The sequence below is a fragment of the Aricia agestis genome, chromosome 22 (genome assembly GCF_905147365.1).
Source record: "Aricia agestis chromosome 22, ilAriAges1.1, whole genome shotgun sequence".
NCBI classification, from domain to species: Eukaryota; Metazoa; Arthropoda; class Insecta; order Lepidoptera; family Lycaenidae; genus Aricia; species Aricia agestis.
Genome location: NC_056427.1, coordinates 1,178,495 through 1,197,147, shown reverse-complemented (window position 1 = coordinate 1,197,147; position 18,653 = coordinate 1,178,495). Strand labels below are relative to the sequence as shown.

Sequence of the window (18,653 nt, the reverse complement as noted above, 5' to 3'; positions counted from 1 at the left end):
AAAAATGCCATGCAATAGCAGCTGTACTGCGGCCACAGCCCACACGTTTTAATTGTTAATTAGCATTAAGTGCCTCTTTATTTACATTTCAATTTAATTATTTATTAAAAGATGTTGTAGGCTGAAGACAAGGATTTTCGAATGACTAAATAATTAGGTACCGTCTCGTATTAATTAGGTAGGTATTCAAACGTTTAATTTATTTTCGTCGACAATTTTCAAATAATTAGATTAAATTAAGACGCAAAAATCTTATTTTTAGCTTGAGTTCTCCCTCTAATTTGAGTTTACGTTAATTTTATCAGATTTTTTAAACGCCTTTGTATAAAGATTTGGAAACCACCTTTGTAATTGGTCAAGCCATACTAATATTATAAATTCGAAAGTGTGTCTGTCTGTCTGTCTGTCTGTTACCTCTTCACGCTCAAACCGCTGAACCAATTTTGCTGAAATTTGGTATGGAGATACTTTGAGTCCCAGGAAAGGACATAGGATACATTTTATCCCGAAAATGTACGGTTCCCGCGCGATAAACGTATTTTGGCCATAAAGTTTGGCATACGCAAGAGACCATTCGAACCCGATTGGACTAACATAGGTCTGTTGTTTAAGCCTAAAGATTGAGCACACATATCAACTCGGAAAGGGATCGTCACGTTATCGCCTTCGCCTCGCCGTCAACCAGGTGTCAACCAGACGTCAACCAGGCGTCAATCAGGCGTCAACCTAACGTATCTATACACGTAACCAAAGCGTATCAGCTGTAGCGCCTGTACGTCAACTCGGCTACGGCTAGGCGACGCCTCGCTTACGGCTCGCCGACCGCTGTCCCCTTCCGAGGCGAGGCGATTACGTTGTAGTATGGAGTTTCATACAAACAATATTGAACGGCTCGAAGCGACACGGTGCCGATCCTTTTCCGAGTTGATATTATGTGTGCTGTGGCCTGTGACCTTTAAGAGGTAAGAGACAGACATAAACTTTCGTATTTATATTATTTATTATGATTTCATTTTATTTTTATTTTCTAGATGACGCCCGCAATTCCATTGCGCCGAAATCATACCACGATAAATTTATTCTTCGGCCTATCCTGGGTTTTAAAGTATCTCCTTACCAAATTTTATTCAAATCGATTCAGCAGCTTAAGTGTAAAGTGACTACAGACAGACAGCCACATTTACAATATCACTACGACCAGTAAAATTATAAAAAATCTCGTTACAATGAGTCTCCTCCATAACGCGACGTCACCTCAGCCCCCGGGCTTCCTAATTGCCGCGGCGGGGCAGGTGCGGGCCGCAATTTCCTGTAGACCCTGTAGACCTGGGGGAGGGGGGAGAAGTGGGGGAAAGTGGGGGGAGAGGAGCTTCCGTCCATTAGACGCGTTTGAGGATATGGTGAGGAGCGGAGCGGTTTTCGGGATTGCGTTAAAGGAGTGTTACGGATGTTAGGAGGATTTATCTTTCGAAAATTTCATCCATTTAGAAAAAGAAGAAAGAGAGGTATAAGTTTGACATGTCTGGCGGTTGTTTTCGGCGGGCTAGTTCCCGAACCGGATGGTAGGCAACGTAGTTTCTTCGTTCGACTTTCAAAAAGTGTATCATGATACCCATTTTGAATAAAAAGATATTTTATTTATTATATCTGTCTGTCCGTGTAAATGTAGCATTTAAACGTGTGGACCGATTGTGATGTAGTTATTTTTTTAAAGCTGACAACTGACATGCTTTATCGGTGCTTAGTGGCTTAGTGCTCGACGCCTTAAATTAAAGTTCATTGTCAGTATTCATCATGTCTTTGTCTTTGAATTACCCATAGCATAACACGATTGGTCAACTTTTATAACACAGAATAATCAATCAAAAAGACCTCTGTAAAAAAGGGATTCCTATTTTGCCAACAGAGGAGAGTGATTTAAGCTTCCAAAATTTGTACATAAATTGGTTCAGGCATACACGTTTTTAAGTAACGCGACAAAAACCATTTTGTCGCTTACGCCCTTTCCATTTTTTGCTGTTCCATTGCTTGTTTTCTATGAGAGGCCGCGCCGGGCCGGCCTCTCATAGAAAACAAGCAATCTAAAACATATCCAACACGGTTTTTATTGTATTGTATGTTAGAAAGAATTTAACTAAATTTAAAACTAAAAGTGATAGTCACGGTAGAAACACTAGAAATAGGCACAAGCTGGAAATACCAGTGATCAGACTTAGCAAAATAAGTAAATCTTTTAAAGGTCAATGTATACGCCTTTACAATAAAATCCCGGAAAACGTTCAAAATCTATCAATTAATAAATTTAAAAAAGTAATTAAAGAACGTTTGTGTGCCAAAGCCTACTATACGGTCAAAGATTTCCTAAACGATAGCACATCTTGGGAGTAGGATGGCTGCTTGCAAGGCTGCTTCTACATTTATTATATGTGACTTACAATTGTGTATTCATATTGTATAGATTAAGTTATTTACATTGTAAATTTTATTTTTTTAAAAGACAAATTTTCCACTTTTTTACTAAAAAGTGGCCCCGTGCGAGTTTCTTACGCCGGTTCTTCTCGCCGGGTTAGTTCCCGAACCGGTGGTAGGCAACATGTAGTTCAACATTCTGAAAATATTTGATTCAAATTTATTCAGAAATAAAACAATTTTTATTTTATTTATTTATTTTATTTTAACGCGGCGTCACCTTTACCACGAGATCACACGCAAATGTATGTAAGGATTTATTTAAATAGCGGCGCGAACAACCGCTTGTGATTTTTTTTTTTTTTTTTATGAAATAAGGGGGTAAACGAGCAAACGGGTCACCTGATGGAAAGCAACTTCCGTCGCCCATGGACACTCGCAGCATCAGAAGAGCTGCAGGTGCGTTGCCGGCTTTTTAAGAGGGAATAGGGTAATTGGGGAAAGCAGGGATGGAAAGGGAACGGAATAAGGGAGGGTAGGGAAGGGAATAGGGTAGGGGATTGGGCCTCCGGCACCGACCACACAACCACTAGACACCTTATGACAGGCGAATGACTTCTGTCAACACATCAGTCTTATAGTTCTGATGTAAAGACCGGCGCGGAAATACTCAATCAGTGTTTACCACTACTGTGACCTGTGCGGACGCTTGCTTTTTTGTGAAAAAAAATATCAAAATGCCTCAATGTAGCATTAAATGGTGCGGTAAAAAAAGCACCACGTCAAATATGAAGAAAGATGGGATAACATTTCATTTGTAAGTAACTATTTCTTTTATTTGTTTTCGAGAAACAAGAAAACGAAAAATATTTTTCGTAAGCGCGGAGTTCACGGTTCACTGGTTATGGGTTCTTTCTAGCGTCTCGGGCGCATGTAACTAGTGTTGTGCATTTTCGTTATCGATGAGGTTATCTTCGCATTTTATTTTTGAAATATAGACGAAGACGCGAAGGAATGAAATATAGACCCCCGTCTATATAAGTGCTACCTATAATTATATTTACACTAAAGTTTACACAAAAACTTCACAAAAATTTTAACTTAGGTACTTATCTAGTTTTTTTTTTAATTTATAATTTTTAAGCTGAAAGTGTTTGTGAGTGACTGAACTCTGAACATATTTTGATTAAAAATGTGGTTTACGTTACCTACATACTTGTACATAATATGGTATTAATGATTTAAGGTATCCTCAAGATGGAAACATAAAGGGGAAGTGGATCGATGCAACCAAACGAGACGATTGGATGCCATCAAAGTACAGTGTGATTTGTTCAAGTCATTTTACAGAAGACTGTTTCATAGTAATGAAAAATCGACGGCGTTTGATAAAATCAGCAATACCAACACTATTTTTGCCACTTTTGGTGAGCTGTATTTTATATTATCTAAAAATAGTTACTTCAACACCTGAACAATGCTAACACTTAGCATTGTTCAGGTACATTTGAAGCCATTTGGTAAACACGTGTTAACAATAACAATAGTCTACAGGGAACCTTTTTTGTTTGCGAGTTTTTTTACAATATAATATTATTAGTATGGATATGGATAGTACTATTAGCTAGTTTCTCTCAGCGCTGCTACTTTCACAGTGAACACTCTACAGTGTCACTCTACAAGGAATACGTACACACTCTAAAGTATTATCACTTAGTTTTGTTACAAGCTGTATTGATAATCTTGTTACTTACAACTATCACTGTTAGTACCTAATATTTTACAGTTAGTAATATAAGGCTTATGTTTAAAATGGTTAATTAAATAAACAATAAATCGATACTTATATTATCTAAAAAGTGTTTTTTTTTTAAACAAAAGAACTTTGTTAATTGTTTTTATTTTCAAGCCAATTTTATTTATCGATATGTGTATCGACCGAAATATGCTATGCACATCACTAACTTTCATTGTGCCACACACATGCACGTCAATTAGCCAATCACGGCGTTGCACCCCCGCTTCGTCTACCTCAGCTAGTTGCCAGAATGCATTCAATGCGAAAAATTAAACATTAGGTGTCTAGTGGTTGTGTGGTCGGTGGCCTCCGGTAAACTCACTCACTCGGCGAAACACAGCGCAAGCGCTGTTTCACGCCGGTTTTCTGTGAGGACGTGGTATTTCTCCGGTCGAGCCGACCCATTCATGCCGAAGCATGGCTCTCCCACGTCAAAACGTGATTTCGCGGTGCATCAGCCAAACTACTCGTTCGAGCGAATTATAATAAATCCAGCCTAAAGGTACAATTTGGAAACGAGTCGTCACGATAATACTGGTTTCTATGTATTTCTATGAAACACCCTCCGCAACTAGCGACTCGAAGCTAGCGACACTTTTCATAGAAATACGTAGAAACCAGTAGCGTCGCGACGACACGTCGTCTGCAGCCGCTTCATGTAGCCGGCTTCCAACTTGTACCTTTATACATAGTAACCAGTAGTGTCGCGACGACACTTCGTCTGCTGCCGCTTCATGTAGCCGGCTTCCAACTCGTACCTTTATACATAGGAACCAGTAGTGTCGCGACGACACGTCGTCTGCAGCCGCTTCATGTAGCCGGCTTCCAACTTGTACCTTTATACATAGTAACCAGTAGTGTCGCGACGACACTTCGTCTGCTGCCGCTTCATGTAGCCGGCTTCCAACTCGTACCTTTATACATAGGAACCAGTAGTGTCGCGACGACACGTCGTCTGCTGCCGCTTCATGTAGCCGGCTTCCAACTCGTACCTTTATACATAGAAACCAGTAGTGTCGCGACGACACGTCGTCTGCTGCCGCTTCATGTAGCCGGCTTCCAACTTGTACCTTTATACATAGTAACCAGTAGTGTCGCGACGACACTTCGTCTGCTGCCGCTTCATGTAGCCGGCTTCCAACTTGTACCTTTATACATAGTAACCAGTAGTGTCGCGACGACACTTCGTCTGCTGCCGCTTCATGTAGCCGGCTTCCAACTCGTACCTTTATACATAGGAACCAGTAGTGTCGCGACGACACTTCGTCTGCTGCCGCTTCATGTAGCCGGCTTCCAACTTGTACCTTTATACATAGTAACCAGTAGTGTCGCGACGACACTTCGTCTGCTGCCGCTTCATGTAGCCGGCTTCCAACTTGTACCTTTATACATAGAAACCAGTAGTGTCGCGACGACACGTCGTCTGCTGCCGCTTCATGTAGCCGGCTTCCAACTCGTACCTTTATACATAGGAACCAGTAGTGTCGCGACGACACGTCGTCTGCTGCCGCTTCATGTAGCCGGCTTCCAACTTGTACCTTTATACATAGAAACCAGTAGTGTCCGGCTTCAAACTTAACTCGCTTGTTGTTAATGCGCGTTGATCGCTTGTCATCTTAAAATCGCTCCCGCTCATGGCCGTGTCCACAGTATATCCGCCTGCACCGCGACCTTTTCTATAACAACATCAATTGACTTACTCTATCCCATACTTCACTCGTAGGTGTTTCATGTTTTACCCTTTCTATGAAGTATACTAGGAATCACTTGTTTTTTATTATAGTAAGAAACATGAATGATAATTTTACTAGTAATCGACAGTTGGAACCATAAAACGTGCCACAGAACTACATAATTTTTTTTATGATAATAATTATTATATAAGTGATCTGTAGTCTAATCCATGAGATATGATCGTATGGCACGAACTTCATATTTGCGATTACATCACAGTATTGATATTCAGTAGATTAACTGAGCAATCTTACGCCAAGGAGACAGTATACGCTCTTGCGATGTTAATTATTTTGAAACTGCATTCTTATGCTTCGTTCAAGTTATTTAAAATATCTCTAAATGAAGTATGAAGATACTCCTGCATGTCGCCGTATAGTGCAGATAATAATAATAATAATAATATCTATAGACGCTTCACACCACGTCAGTCTGGCCCCGTGCTAAGTACCTGAAGGACTTGTGTTACGGGTACCAGACAACGGAAATATATTTAATACTTTTATACTATACATATTATATTTAAGATTTTTATTATATTAAACATAACATATTTAATACACATCTAAGACCCAGGAACATTAACTTTTTTGTTCGCGCGTCGAAGGGATTCGAACCCGCGAGTCCGCGACCCCCGGCTTAAGCCACCCACTGAGCCACAGAGGTCGTCGAACTTGATGGTTTTAATAGACTATAGTAATTGCCTTCAAAATCGCTTCAATTTCTCATACGTAGTTCTTTGTTTCGAGTGCGAGGGACTATTCCCAAAATAGGCTGTGTTACACCGCTTCGAGTCATTTTCGGGCCTTTTGCTTTTTTTTCGTTTTTCAGGCCATTCGCGGCCTTTTCCCGGCCATCTGAGGCCACTCCGGTACATTTGAACCGCAATTTTATTTGATTGGTCTGTAATGGCGAGTGGAGGAGGTAACGACACAGTGTAAGTGATATACAGTAGGGTTACCCAGGTGTGTCTTTGAATTAAAGTTGCTGAACTCAGAGACAGGTTTTACAAGTGTGATGTTATACTGCATTGTTTTGCTACTTCAAGCTATGTAATGTCACATCATTAAATGAAAAATCGGCTCACCCGTTTGGATGGTACGATGCCACGGACAGAAACACAGACAAACAGACATGTTAAACTTATAACAGCACTGTTTTTATCGGGCGTATAAAAAGATCCAAAATTTTCCTTTTGATTCAAGACTTAAAACTACGAAAAGTCGTAGCGACAACTTTAGGTGACTTTCCGATTCTCGCAGCAAGCGAGTGCAACAAAAATTCAAACAAAATGCCACTTTATGACCTAGGCTATAGGTTTCACTTTGCCATACGCCACAACGAAGCAGCGTTGGCAATTGGCATGGGTCGCTACCAATATCGGTAGAAAATAAAACTGAAACTATGGCATAAAGTGGAATTTTATTTGACTGTTGTCGGTCGCGGTCGCTTTGCGCCAGAATCGGCTACCTTATCACGTAAAAATAGCGATCAACAATCCACTAGCAAAATCGCGCGAGTATGTATAGTGATCGATTGCAATCGTATTGTTTTGGCTGAAACGTGATACGAAATTGCGATTTTGGAGCAAATATCGCGCAATAATTGCTATCGCATTGCTCTCGCAAGATACGTGATACGGAGGCGGAATGCAGTCTTTTCAGTCGCGGCGACAAATTTCTGTCGCCCGTCCGCGCCGCCCCACGGCCCCTCTACATTAGTATTCAAGCGGCACTCATGTCACCGAGCCGGCTCTCCGGGCCGATATTTTATTCAATTATATGTAAAAATGGCACAAAACTCTCCTAATATTGTAGGGATGACACATAATTAGTTGTCGATAGATTTTTAGGCTGGGTTTCCAGCAGAGATGTTGGGAGGGATGTATTTTTGAAAACCAATAGATTCGCTTCATTGACGTGAGCTTGCCGTGACATGGCTCAGCGCGGCGACGCTATTCACGTCTGCCGGCACTCGTAGAGTGCGGCGATGCCGCACCGCTGCAGTTCCGGTCTGTTGGGTGCGTGCGACTAGACATGGTGGGTCGCAAAAATACAGTTTTTTATATTTTAAAATGCGGTCATTAAATTGTGGTCGCCGTCGCGGTGTGGTTCGCACGAAATAAAGGTAAGGCAGGAGCTTCTAAAAAAAATTAAATCACCTAAAACTAGGTACCAGTAACACCAACTTTCCTAAAAATACCGGACATTGTTCTGTCCGGTATGACCGTCAATTTTTTACCGGACAGGCCTCAAAAATACCGGACTGTACGCTTAAATACCGGGCATCTGGCAACCCGGTTTGTGCGAATTATAATTGGTTGATAAAAAATGCTATGCAATAATTTTACCGACGCAGTCGCGAAGTGCCATACGTACTCGTATTTTTTTTTATATTAAAGAATAAAATCGATAATAGAATCCTCAGTCCCTTATGACTAACGTTACAAAGCTATAGCAAAAAATAAACTTAAGAGGATTTAAAAAATTGAGAACAAAAATGGTTCGAATGAGAGAAAAGAGCGTAAAAACATTAATAAAACCCCCATTTGTTATAATGAGTTTTGTCGTTAAGGGTAACAGTTAACGGCCTTTTTGTTTACTGAAATTTTACAACTTTCGCCCCTGCGCCGGCCTGAGTGAAAATTTCGATAGGAAAATCGTAATTACCGTTATAAACGAGTGATTTTATATCTTTGTAGATTATTAGGCTCAGTGAGAAGATTATGAGTTGCGACTGAGGAAGCAATATTGAAAAAAAAATAATAACTAAGGGCCCTTCCATACGACGTTTTTTTTACGCGCGTTTGTATCGATACAAACGCAAGGAAGCCGACACGCTTTAACCTTTACACACGATCCTTATTTTTGTATCGATACAAACGCACGTTTTTCGAACGCAACTAGGACGTGCTGTAAGCGCGATATAAACGCGATACAAGCTGTATCGCGTTTATATCGCGTTCGTGTCGCGGTGGGGGACACGGCGCGCGCGCCCCTCCTCCACCCGTCGTTCCGTCGTCGTTTATTTGCGCGTGTAATATCTGCCAAAACGCGATAAAAACGCGCAGGTGACGCGCGCATCAGAAACGCGCGTCGACAACGCGTAAAAAACGTCGTGTGGAAGGGCCCTTAAGGTGACTTTCCGATCTTTGCCGCAAAAGACCGCGACCGACAAAAATTTATATAAAACTAGATGACTCCTGCAACTCCATGAAAGTGTATCCGTCTGTTTGTCTGTCTGTCTTTCTGTTATCACGCCTAAACCGCTGAACCGATTTTCCTGAAATTTGGTACGGAGATAAGTAGTCCCGGGAAAGGACATAGGATACTTTTATACCGGAAAAATGTACGGTTCGTCATCTAGTTATCGATATATAGATTCCAATCACTAGTCACTACGACGCAGTGTCACGTTCTATGACAGTTTTGTTCGAAGAATTCATTACACAAGAAAATATAAGTTTGGTGAATGTTTCTTAAATTAGTAGGCTGAAGTTTCGGGGTCTTATTGTAGAGCAGCAATTCTGAAAGTGTTCTTTCGGCGCTGCTACTTTCACAGTTTGCCCCATACACCCTAAAGTAACACGACTTTCTTTTGTTACACCCAATATACAACAGCTGTTCTCAAACTTTTTTGGTGGCGAAAGCCTTTTAAAAAGTGTCATTTTTGAAGGAAATCCAGTCCAAAAATGTATGTCTTTGAATGAATTGTTTCCATGCTGGTGTCTGATGAGTATGACATTTGTAAAAACAATTTTTGTATCGCTCGCGGAGCCGCTACAAGGTATTTGTGGAGCCCCAGGGCTCCGCGAGGCACACTTTTAATAATAATAATAATAATAATAATAATATATCTATAGACGTTTCACACCACGTCAGTCTGGCGCCATGCTAAGTACCCGAAGGACTTGTGTTACAGGTACCAGACAACGGAAATATATTTAATACTTTTATATTAAACATAATACACATCCAGACCCGGGAACATTGAAAACTTTTTGTTTGTTCCGTCGGCGGGATTAGAACCCGCGACCCCCGGCTCGAGCTGCCACACACTCAACAAATTGAGCCGCAGAGGAACGTCAACTTTTAGAATGGCTGTAATTGTGGGGGTTTGGTAGAAATATGAAACGAATTCTTGGCAGCCTCATTTTAATCTTTCCTAGCCTCAGGGCATTATTTTACTAATCTGAGGTTACTCTAAATACGTTATATTTAATGTCCTCGTTTGATGACAATTTGCCTGCTTAGCGGCCGACGCGGCGACGCGTGAAATGGATTGTCATTATCATCATCACCATCTCATCATATCATCATCACCATCTCATCATCATCACCATCCCATCATCATCATAACATTGCAGTTTACTACTCTAGCCTACATAAAGTTGGTGCTTCATATTTATTTCTGAGGTTTTTAAGCTATTACATATTTCTTTCTTTGAGCACGACGACCGAATCTATATAAACTGAATAAGTAATTCCGTAACGAAGAATCAAGAAACCTAACACCTCCGCTCCGACCAGTCGGTGCGGCGTTGCCGTGTATCATTTAACGTGTATGCTAATTATAATTGCATAAGTTGATTAAAAATGCTAAGCAATAATAGCTTTACCGCGGCAGTCCCCGAGTGTTACACGTATTTTTTTCGTCTAAAGTTCCTCTTTTCACTACTCCTTTTGATTGGCTCACTCCAAAATATTGACCTAGACTCCTAAAAACCTCCGACATCGGGAATTATTCGAGTCGATACCCTTTTTAGGGTTTTAGGGTTAAAAACGGGACCTATTATGGGTAGAAAAATAAAAAAAATATTATTTGCGTAACTAGAGGAAATGTAGGTGTGACGATGTGTTACTCGCAAAGTTCAATATTATTTTAAATAAAATAAAAATTAAAATAAAATATGTTTTTATTCAAAATGGGTATCCTGATACACTTTTTGAAAGTCGAACGAAGAAACTGCGATGCCCACCACCGGTTCGGGAACTACCCCGCCGAGAAGAACCGGCGTAAGAAACTCGCACGGGGCCCACTTTTACTAAAAAAATGGAAAATTACAATGTTATGTCTTACAGCTATGTAACAAAAATAAAAGGAAAGTAACCTGCATGGAGCCACCCTATTCCCAAGGTGTGCTGTCCTCGATGAAATCATTGATTTTATAATACGCTTTAGCACACAAACGTTCTTTAACTGTTTTTTTTTAAATTTGTTTAAGGGTAGATTTTGAACATTTTCTGGGATTTTATTGTATAGGCGTTTTGCCTGCTGAAGGCAATTTCAACTTGTTCCTTTTGTAAAGGGTAAATGAGAAAGTGCACTGAGTTTTCAGACGTTCTAAATTAGCTCATTTGCACGACATACAGACAGACAGATGTGCTAAGAGGATCGTGATGTAATACGCTTAGAGACGCCGAAGAAATGTTTGTGTTCTCAGAAATTAAGAAATGTTTGTGTTCACAGAAATTGTTAATATCTATCTTCTAGTTTTGTAATGAAAGACATTGTCAAATTAAGATTTAATAATAATGATAAGTAAATTAAGAAATTTAAAAACAACCTCTGACTTGAAACTCTCATATCATACTTTGAAAGGCCTCAATCAGAATGTTAAATATGAAACGAATCAAGTCACTGAAAATTGCTTACAACATTTCATGAATTAGTTAAACACAATTTTTCCAGCAACGAGCGGGCTGATGATGATAAACTACTGCTAGGAGCACTCTCGATCATATCAGCTTTCAAACAAAAAAAAACTATATATATCAAAATTGATCCACCCGTTTGGATTCTACAGTGCCATGAAACACACACATAGATAGACAGACAGCTGAAACTTATAAGTTATAACACCCCTATTTCTTCGTCGGGGGTTAAAAACGTGAGTTCCAAATGAAAGTATCCGTAAAACTATAATAGTACACACGTAGAGACGACATACTAGCGTTTTGTATCACACAGACTCTCTGATGATGATTAACTACTGCTAGGAGCACTCTCGATCATGTCAGCTTTCAAACCAAAAACCAAATCAAAATGGATCCACCGTTTAAATGCTACGACGCCACGGACAAACATGCTTATACTAGACAGCTGAAACTTATAACACCCCTCTTTTTTCGCCGGGGTTAAAAACGTGAGTTCCAAATGAATATATCAGAAAAACTATAATAGTACACACGTAGAGACATACTAGCGATTTGTATCACACAGACTCTGTAAAGGGAATACATAATGCGATGCTTTCAAGCAAAGATGAGAAGTTTCTGAAATATTATACTCGGGAATATAAGCTACTAGATCGTAGATACCCGCTGCATCGTATAGAAATGCGATTCATGAGAAAATTTGCATCTTGTTGTATTTGAGATGTTTGTGTTGATCGCTGAGACTCCAAGTTTATCCATATGTTTCATTAACGCCTCCGTGGTCTAGTGGTGTAGAGCGCGGCTCTTGACTCGGAGGCCGTGGGTTCGATTCCCGCGTTGGAAACATGTTATTTCCAAGTTTGGTTAGGACAATGCAGGCTGATCACCTGATTGCCTGACAATCAAGATGATCCATGCGTCGGATGGGCATGTAAAAAGTCGGTCCTGCGCCTGATCTCTCGCCGGTCGTGTCGGTCTTCCGACCCACTGGGCTATGAGAGTAAAGGAATAGAGAGTGCTCTTGTGTACTGCGCACACACTTGGGCACTATAAAATTACTCCTGCGTAGCTGGCCTGGTTTCAATGAAACCGGCCACCGTCACCGAAACCGGTGTGGGAGCTATTATTATATGTTTCATTAAAATAGTTATAGAGTTAACGTGAAAGAGAAACAGAAAGATAGATGTGATGTTAGTAAACCTACTGTACTTATTTAGCTGTATTTAGGACTTAGGTGTAGGAATATGCTAAGTCCTGGGAAAGGCTTTAAAAATTGGTTGTCACGTAAGGATGAATAATGTTAAACAAACATTTGTATGACTGAAAAAAGGTGGAGAATATATTTTGTGACAGAAATAATTTTCAAATTTTATCCAAATTAGTTAATCCATTTTAGCGTGAAGATTTAATGCCCGCGCCGCACCTGCGTAGTGCTTCGTGCTTTAAACGACACCCATTGGACGATCTGCGTGTATCGTCCAATGGTATCGTCTCATAGCACGAAGCTTCGTACGATAGACGCATGTGCGTCCGCGGCATAACAGACAGACATACAGACACACTCTCGCATTTATAACATTCGTAAGAATTACTTTAAAATTTGCAGCATCCGTGCTTTAAATCAACTTGACCCATAACCTCTTATTACGATCATTATAAAGTATCTCTGTGACGTCACTTCCCCCTAGCTCCCTTAACGTACATCCGGCGCCCCAGTTTACAGCCCAGGTTATAGTTTAACCCGGTTATAACCCGGTGAGGGTTACTTCATAACTGCACACAATACATAAAAGTTTATATAAAGGTTGAAATATCATCGATATAGTCGCGACACTGGCATCTGTTATTCTGATGTCGTTGTTTGTTTTTGATAAACGGCAGTAATATTAGACCATCATTGCAAAGTTTTTAGAAATACGTTTATAAATTCTTCAAATATAGATATCAGATATACACAAAGATAGCACCATACTCAATTAAGAACAATAGTTCTCAAAATCTTTTACTAGTAGATTTTTAGGAAGTTTTGACAAGTAAATAGAAATAAATAAAAATGCTTCTGAGCCTTTACTTAAGCTTTAGATAACATGGGGCAGTTAATGTCTTAAATGCTACGCCAGATTTGCAACTAAGATAATATGTCTAAGCTTCTTTTTATGCATTGTAATATTAAGCTTATAAAATAACTAGAATTTAATAGTTGAAGAAATAATCAAATTTCAAATCATGCCGCTTATAAAACTGCTGCAATAAATTCTAACAGTGAAATAAAATCAACAATAAAATGTTTTTATGATGTTAATAAAGATATGGAAAAAGTAGAACTAGAACACCTTTATTAAAACAATAATTATATCAGTACACCACTAGGCAAAGTTTTATTAGATGTAGCCAAGCTTTCTGCACCGTCATAACATGTGGTACGTATGCTCACAAGTAACAATACGAGTAACAAACAAATAACCGACTTCAAATGGACCAACTTTGTAGCAAAGTCATCCATGTAAAAGTTTATTTATGTAACAATATTTGTTATTACTGTATTTCTCGAAAAAAATTCAATACTATGAATTATTAATGATTAAATCTATCATAGTTATAGATAGTTGGAGTTTTTGATGAATGGAAAAGACACTACAAAGCTGAAAGCAGTTAAATTATATTATATTTTCACCTTAAATAATACTATTACAAAATCTAATTGGTCGGGTACTCTTTAATACATTTGAAGTCGGTGAGCAAATGTTACAATTTCAACCATGCTTTCAATTTTACAGATTTTTGTTTGAAATTCAAATACTTACACTACTAGCTTTTTAACTGCAACTTTAAACGCTACTTAGATTCTTACAACGCTTTCGATTGCAACCCACAGCCTAATACAAGAAAGGATGAGGTTTACTTTACTAATTTTATTTTATAGAAAGGTGCGTGGGCTAGGTGACTACGGTAGAAAACTTAAGCAACACTCCTGTAGACCATTTAGATTTTAGAAGAATAGTGCTTTTAAATGAAGAATATCATGATCACGTTGCTTAATTTTTCTACTTTGCGTCATTTAGAGCTTACTCGCCTTAGTATGCATGTTTTGTCGCTTTTAACAATTAGAAATATGGCAAACCTTGTCCTTAGATTACAGCAATTATAGTCATATCGACTTCCATGCACATATCAAAGTCAAACACACTCTGAATGGTCCAAGCGACAAACTCGGCGGGAATCAAACAGAAAACATTGAGATGGAGACAGCCGAATGCACTGACAAGCGAAAAACATCTGTACAAGAGACACAAGACACAGCCAACGACAAAACAGATGTCACTGAAGAGCCAAAAGTACACTTTGTTGTTTATTTATATATATTTTATGGTAGTTTTATCAGTGGGATTGGCATGAGCAACATAGAAATGGAAGGAATGGTATAAAGAGTGTGCTCGTCTTTTATATGTGCAGGGAAGTGCGTGACGGGGGCTGGAGTGTGGTTCACTTGCAGGTGAGTCAGTACTCAGCATTATGGCAGATTCACATTGAGTCAGTAACTGATGTTAGTTCACTGCCGTGTCAGTGCACTGCCATGGTGTAAATGAATTTCAAGTCAGTTCAGTACGCTGACGTTAGCCACTGACTCAATGTAAATCTGCCTTCACTCTATGGCAGTGCCAGGTCAGCACTGACAAACTAGTGGACTGACGTCAGATACTGACTGAATGTGAATCTGCATTTACATTAGAGTCAATTAGATTTGAAACAATGCTCCAAATAAAGTAATTAGATCATTCAGGATCCTAAGAAATGATTGGATAAGGTGAACGCAGATCTACGAGACGTTGTTCTAAATAAAGTAATATTTGGGCACGTAAAAGATTTAAATCTTAGATTTACAAAAGGAGCATCGTTTCATCTGGCTTGATTTAATTCTATTAATCACCTAATCGTGTAATTTTAAGTTATCATAATATTAATCCTCTCTGATTTAAGGACACGTTGCCTAGTGGAAATTTTGACGATAGATGATCATTTACTTTCTGAGTAAAAACATGGTTTTCTGAATTTGAAATGGTTATTGTTAAGTCAAGACACCTTATGATGCAAGCGTTTATCAAATTTGTATTTTTAATGAATTTATGGCATATGGTTTAATGTAATTTAGGTTATAATTGTTCGTTGCCAAAATTTAAAGAGAAATAATGCAGTGGTCAAAAACAATGGTTGAGCATATTTTAAACCTTAATTAAACCACGACCAATGCTATTTTCTACCAGCCAACTAGACAAGTCTCAGACAAAAGAAACAGAACTCCGATGCATCTTGAAAGCATCCTGTTTTATCTCAAAGGACGGCTTACAATAACGATGAAGTAATCTATAAAATCAAAGGCTCTGTTCGAAGACAAACACTTGAAAAGCTACATTCTGAGCTATTTTTCACATTGTCTGTACGACAGTGATCCTTATCTCATCCGTATAAAGACCTGTCGCGGGTAAAATGATCCCGAACGGACCAGGGAGTCCTCTAGTTTATCGGGAAACTTTATTATTGTGTTCGAAGCGAGCATCTTCTGATTGGTTTCCAATATGAAGACTTCCGCAAGTTTCATTGAGTGCATCACAATTATTTTACTTGTTGAGTTTGGAGTTTGTTTCTGGATTTACTCGTATCTGAGAGATACCCAGACCTAATTGAGAGAAAAGACGGACTTTGCAAGTGAGGCCAATTAAAGTACGCCTTGCTATGTTATAATTACACGCACACGTGTAGCGACTACGCCTTACTTTGGTGATTTGGCGGTGTGTGGATAATGCATGTAGTGTATAGCTACGTGGTCTGTTTACACAGGACACAAGGCTGTGTTGACGTGAGGCTATCTACGTCATATTCTATAATGTCACTTTAGATAGACGTGAATAATTATGATCATTGATCACGCTCTCCTGTCAATCCCATCTAAACATGACAGACGGGTGTGAGACATTTATAAGATGGCGGCTTTAATTTTGGCCACGTGCGAGATCCTTGTAGATCTTTTATTTTTTTAACATTTATTGCACACAAGAAACATGGAAAGACGACACCAAGATCCTGCATTTTTTTTCGAATTGTCGTCCTCCTCTCCACATGCCATCCAAGCAATGAAATGCGGGATGTGAGCAGTTGTTTCTCAAGTGTCATTTACAAGATGGCGTTTTTTTTTATATTGGCCACCTGAAATCAACCTTGTGTGTCCAGTAAATAGACACAATATAGTTCAATTTACAGTAAACTATCGGTGGCGGAGTGTAATTTTATCAATGTGGAACATTTTTGAGACTTCCCCCTCCTGCCTTGCGCGTCTCATACATTATGTAAATTGAGCAGCCTGCTTCCAATATAAAGGAAAATTGATTTTTTTCGTTAAAATATCCCTCGGAGAACACAATGTCTATGCCTGGGACTGTATTGTCTGAAATCTGGGACGTAAAAAAATAAATTTAAAAATACTTTTATCTGATGAAAACCGAACACTCGAGTGTACAATTGTTTTGACATTGACATATTTTAATTTGTTATGCAATTTTCAACTTTATTGAATTATAATTTGGAATTCGGAACATAATTTTATATTATTCCCAACCTTATTGAACTATATATTGAGTGTTTTGTTTAATGGGAATCTTGTATTTTCCCGGGATAAATAGTACGATAAAACGTTGTGGCATTTTAGTACCGATAAAGTAAAATAAAATGATCATCCATCATTAACGTTCCCATTATGGCCACAATATAAATATGTGCAGTAGATCATCTATTAAAGTTTAACCCTAAGCTGTTTTGAGGTTAACTTTCTGAAGCGTTGTGTTCTTTTTGAAGATGATTAAGCCCGGCCGCACATTATCCGAAATTTCTGATCAGAAAAATTCGGGCGCCCGCTGGAATGCACTCTGTTCATACACTTTGTTGCAGACCCCCGCATATTATCAGAATTCTGACGTGTTAAATGTATGAGCGGGGCGGGGCGTCCGAATTTTTCTGATCAGAAATCCGGATAACGTGCGACCGGGCTTAAAAAATGTTGAAGTTACGTCAAGACGTAGAGAGACAAGAGAGTGGACGGCCGGCGCGACATAGTATAAGATATATCGCTCCGCGAAAGCGTATGCCTGCCTTGCTGTTTTGTTTTAACTTCTGCCGGCACTCCCACAGTGTAACCCGTTTTTTTTAATTAACGTAAATATCTGTAATTCCAGTGTCAGAGGATGTGCAGCCGACGCAGCGCAGCGCGCCGCTGCTCCAGTCGCCACAGTACACCGGCGGGCGGCCGCAGCCGTACAGTGAGTATACTGTATAATTGCACTATTTATGTCCTCGAACATCAAGATGTGGCGCGACACGGCGAGGCATTCCGATCTTTGCAGCGAACGACAAAAATTAAAAAAAGTCACTTTATGGCTAAGGCCATAGGTTTTATTTTCTACCGACATTGGTCTAGCGATCTATGCCGCCGCTCCTTTATAGGGGCGTAGAGCAAAATAAAACCTATAGCATATGTCATAAAGTGGCATTTTGTTTGAATTTTTATCGGTCGCGATCGCTTGGACCAGTAGCCCTACTATGAAATCGTTTTGAGACTCAAACAATCGGACAAGAACGCCGCGTCCTGCTCTAACAACGTCGTTTCACGTTTGTTAGAGCAGGACGCGGCATTTTCGTTCGATTGTTTGAGTCTCAACGGTTTCGTGGTACAGGCCCTGACTCTTACGACGGTTGATTGCCATATAAATTGTCACGCTGTGTCGTGTCGCGTTTTAGAAATAGAATATTAATAAGTTTATTTTTACCAGAACCTAAACACTATTTATTACAATGTGAGTTGTGACATTTTTCAATGTCATGTGAAATGCAAAACATCGAAAAAAGAGATCGATTTTGATAACATTCAAATTGTGTTGTTTTCGGAAAATTAATAGGCTACTTGACCTAATTTTTTTCTTCATGCTAATCGCTTCTTAATCATTCATTTGCACAAAAAAAACTAATAATATTTTAATATTTTACACAGTAGAAACCCATAAAAATGT

The 18,653-nt window shown here is 39.3% G+C and overlaps 1 protein-coding gene across 3 annotated transcripts in view; it reads left to right on the top strand.

Annotated features, from left to right (window-relative positions):
- Positions 1–18,653, top strand: part of LOC121738135 (heterogeneous nuclear ribonucleoprotein L) — a 445,663-nt gene that overhangs the window by 403,656 nt on the left and 23,354 nt on the right. For all 3 annotated transcript variants that reach the window (XM_042130016.1, XM_042130015.1, XM_042130014.1), the window contains exon 6: positions 17,823–17,906. In XM_042130016.1, the coding sequence (XP_041985950.1) occupies positions 17,823–17,906 (84 nt within the window). The remainder of the gene's footprint in view (positions 1–17,822; positions 17,907–18,653) is intronic.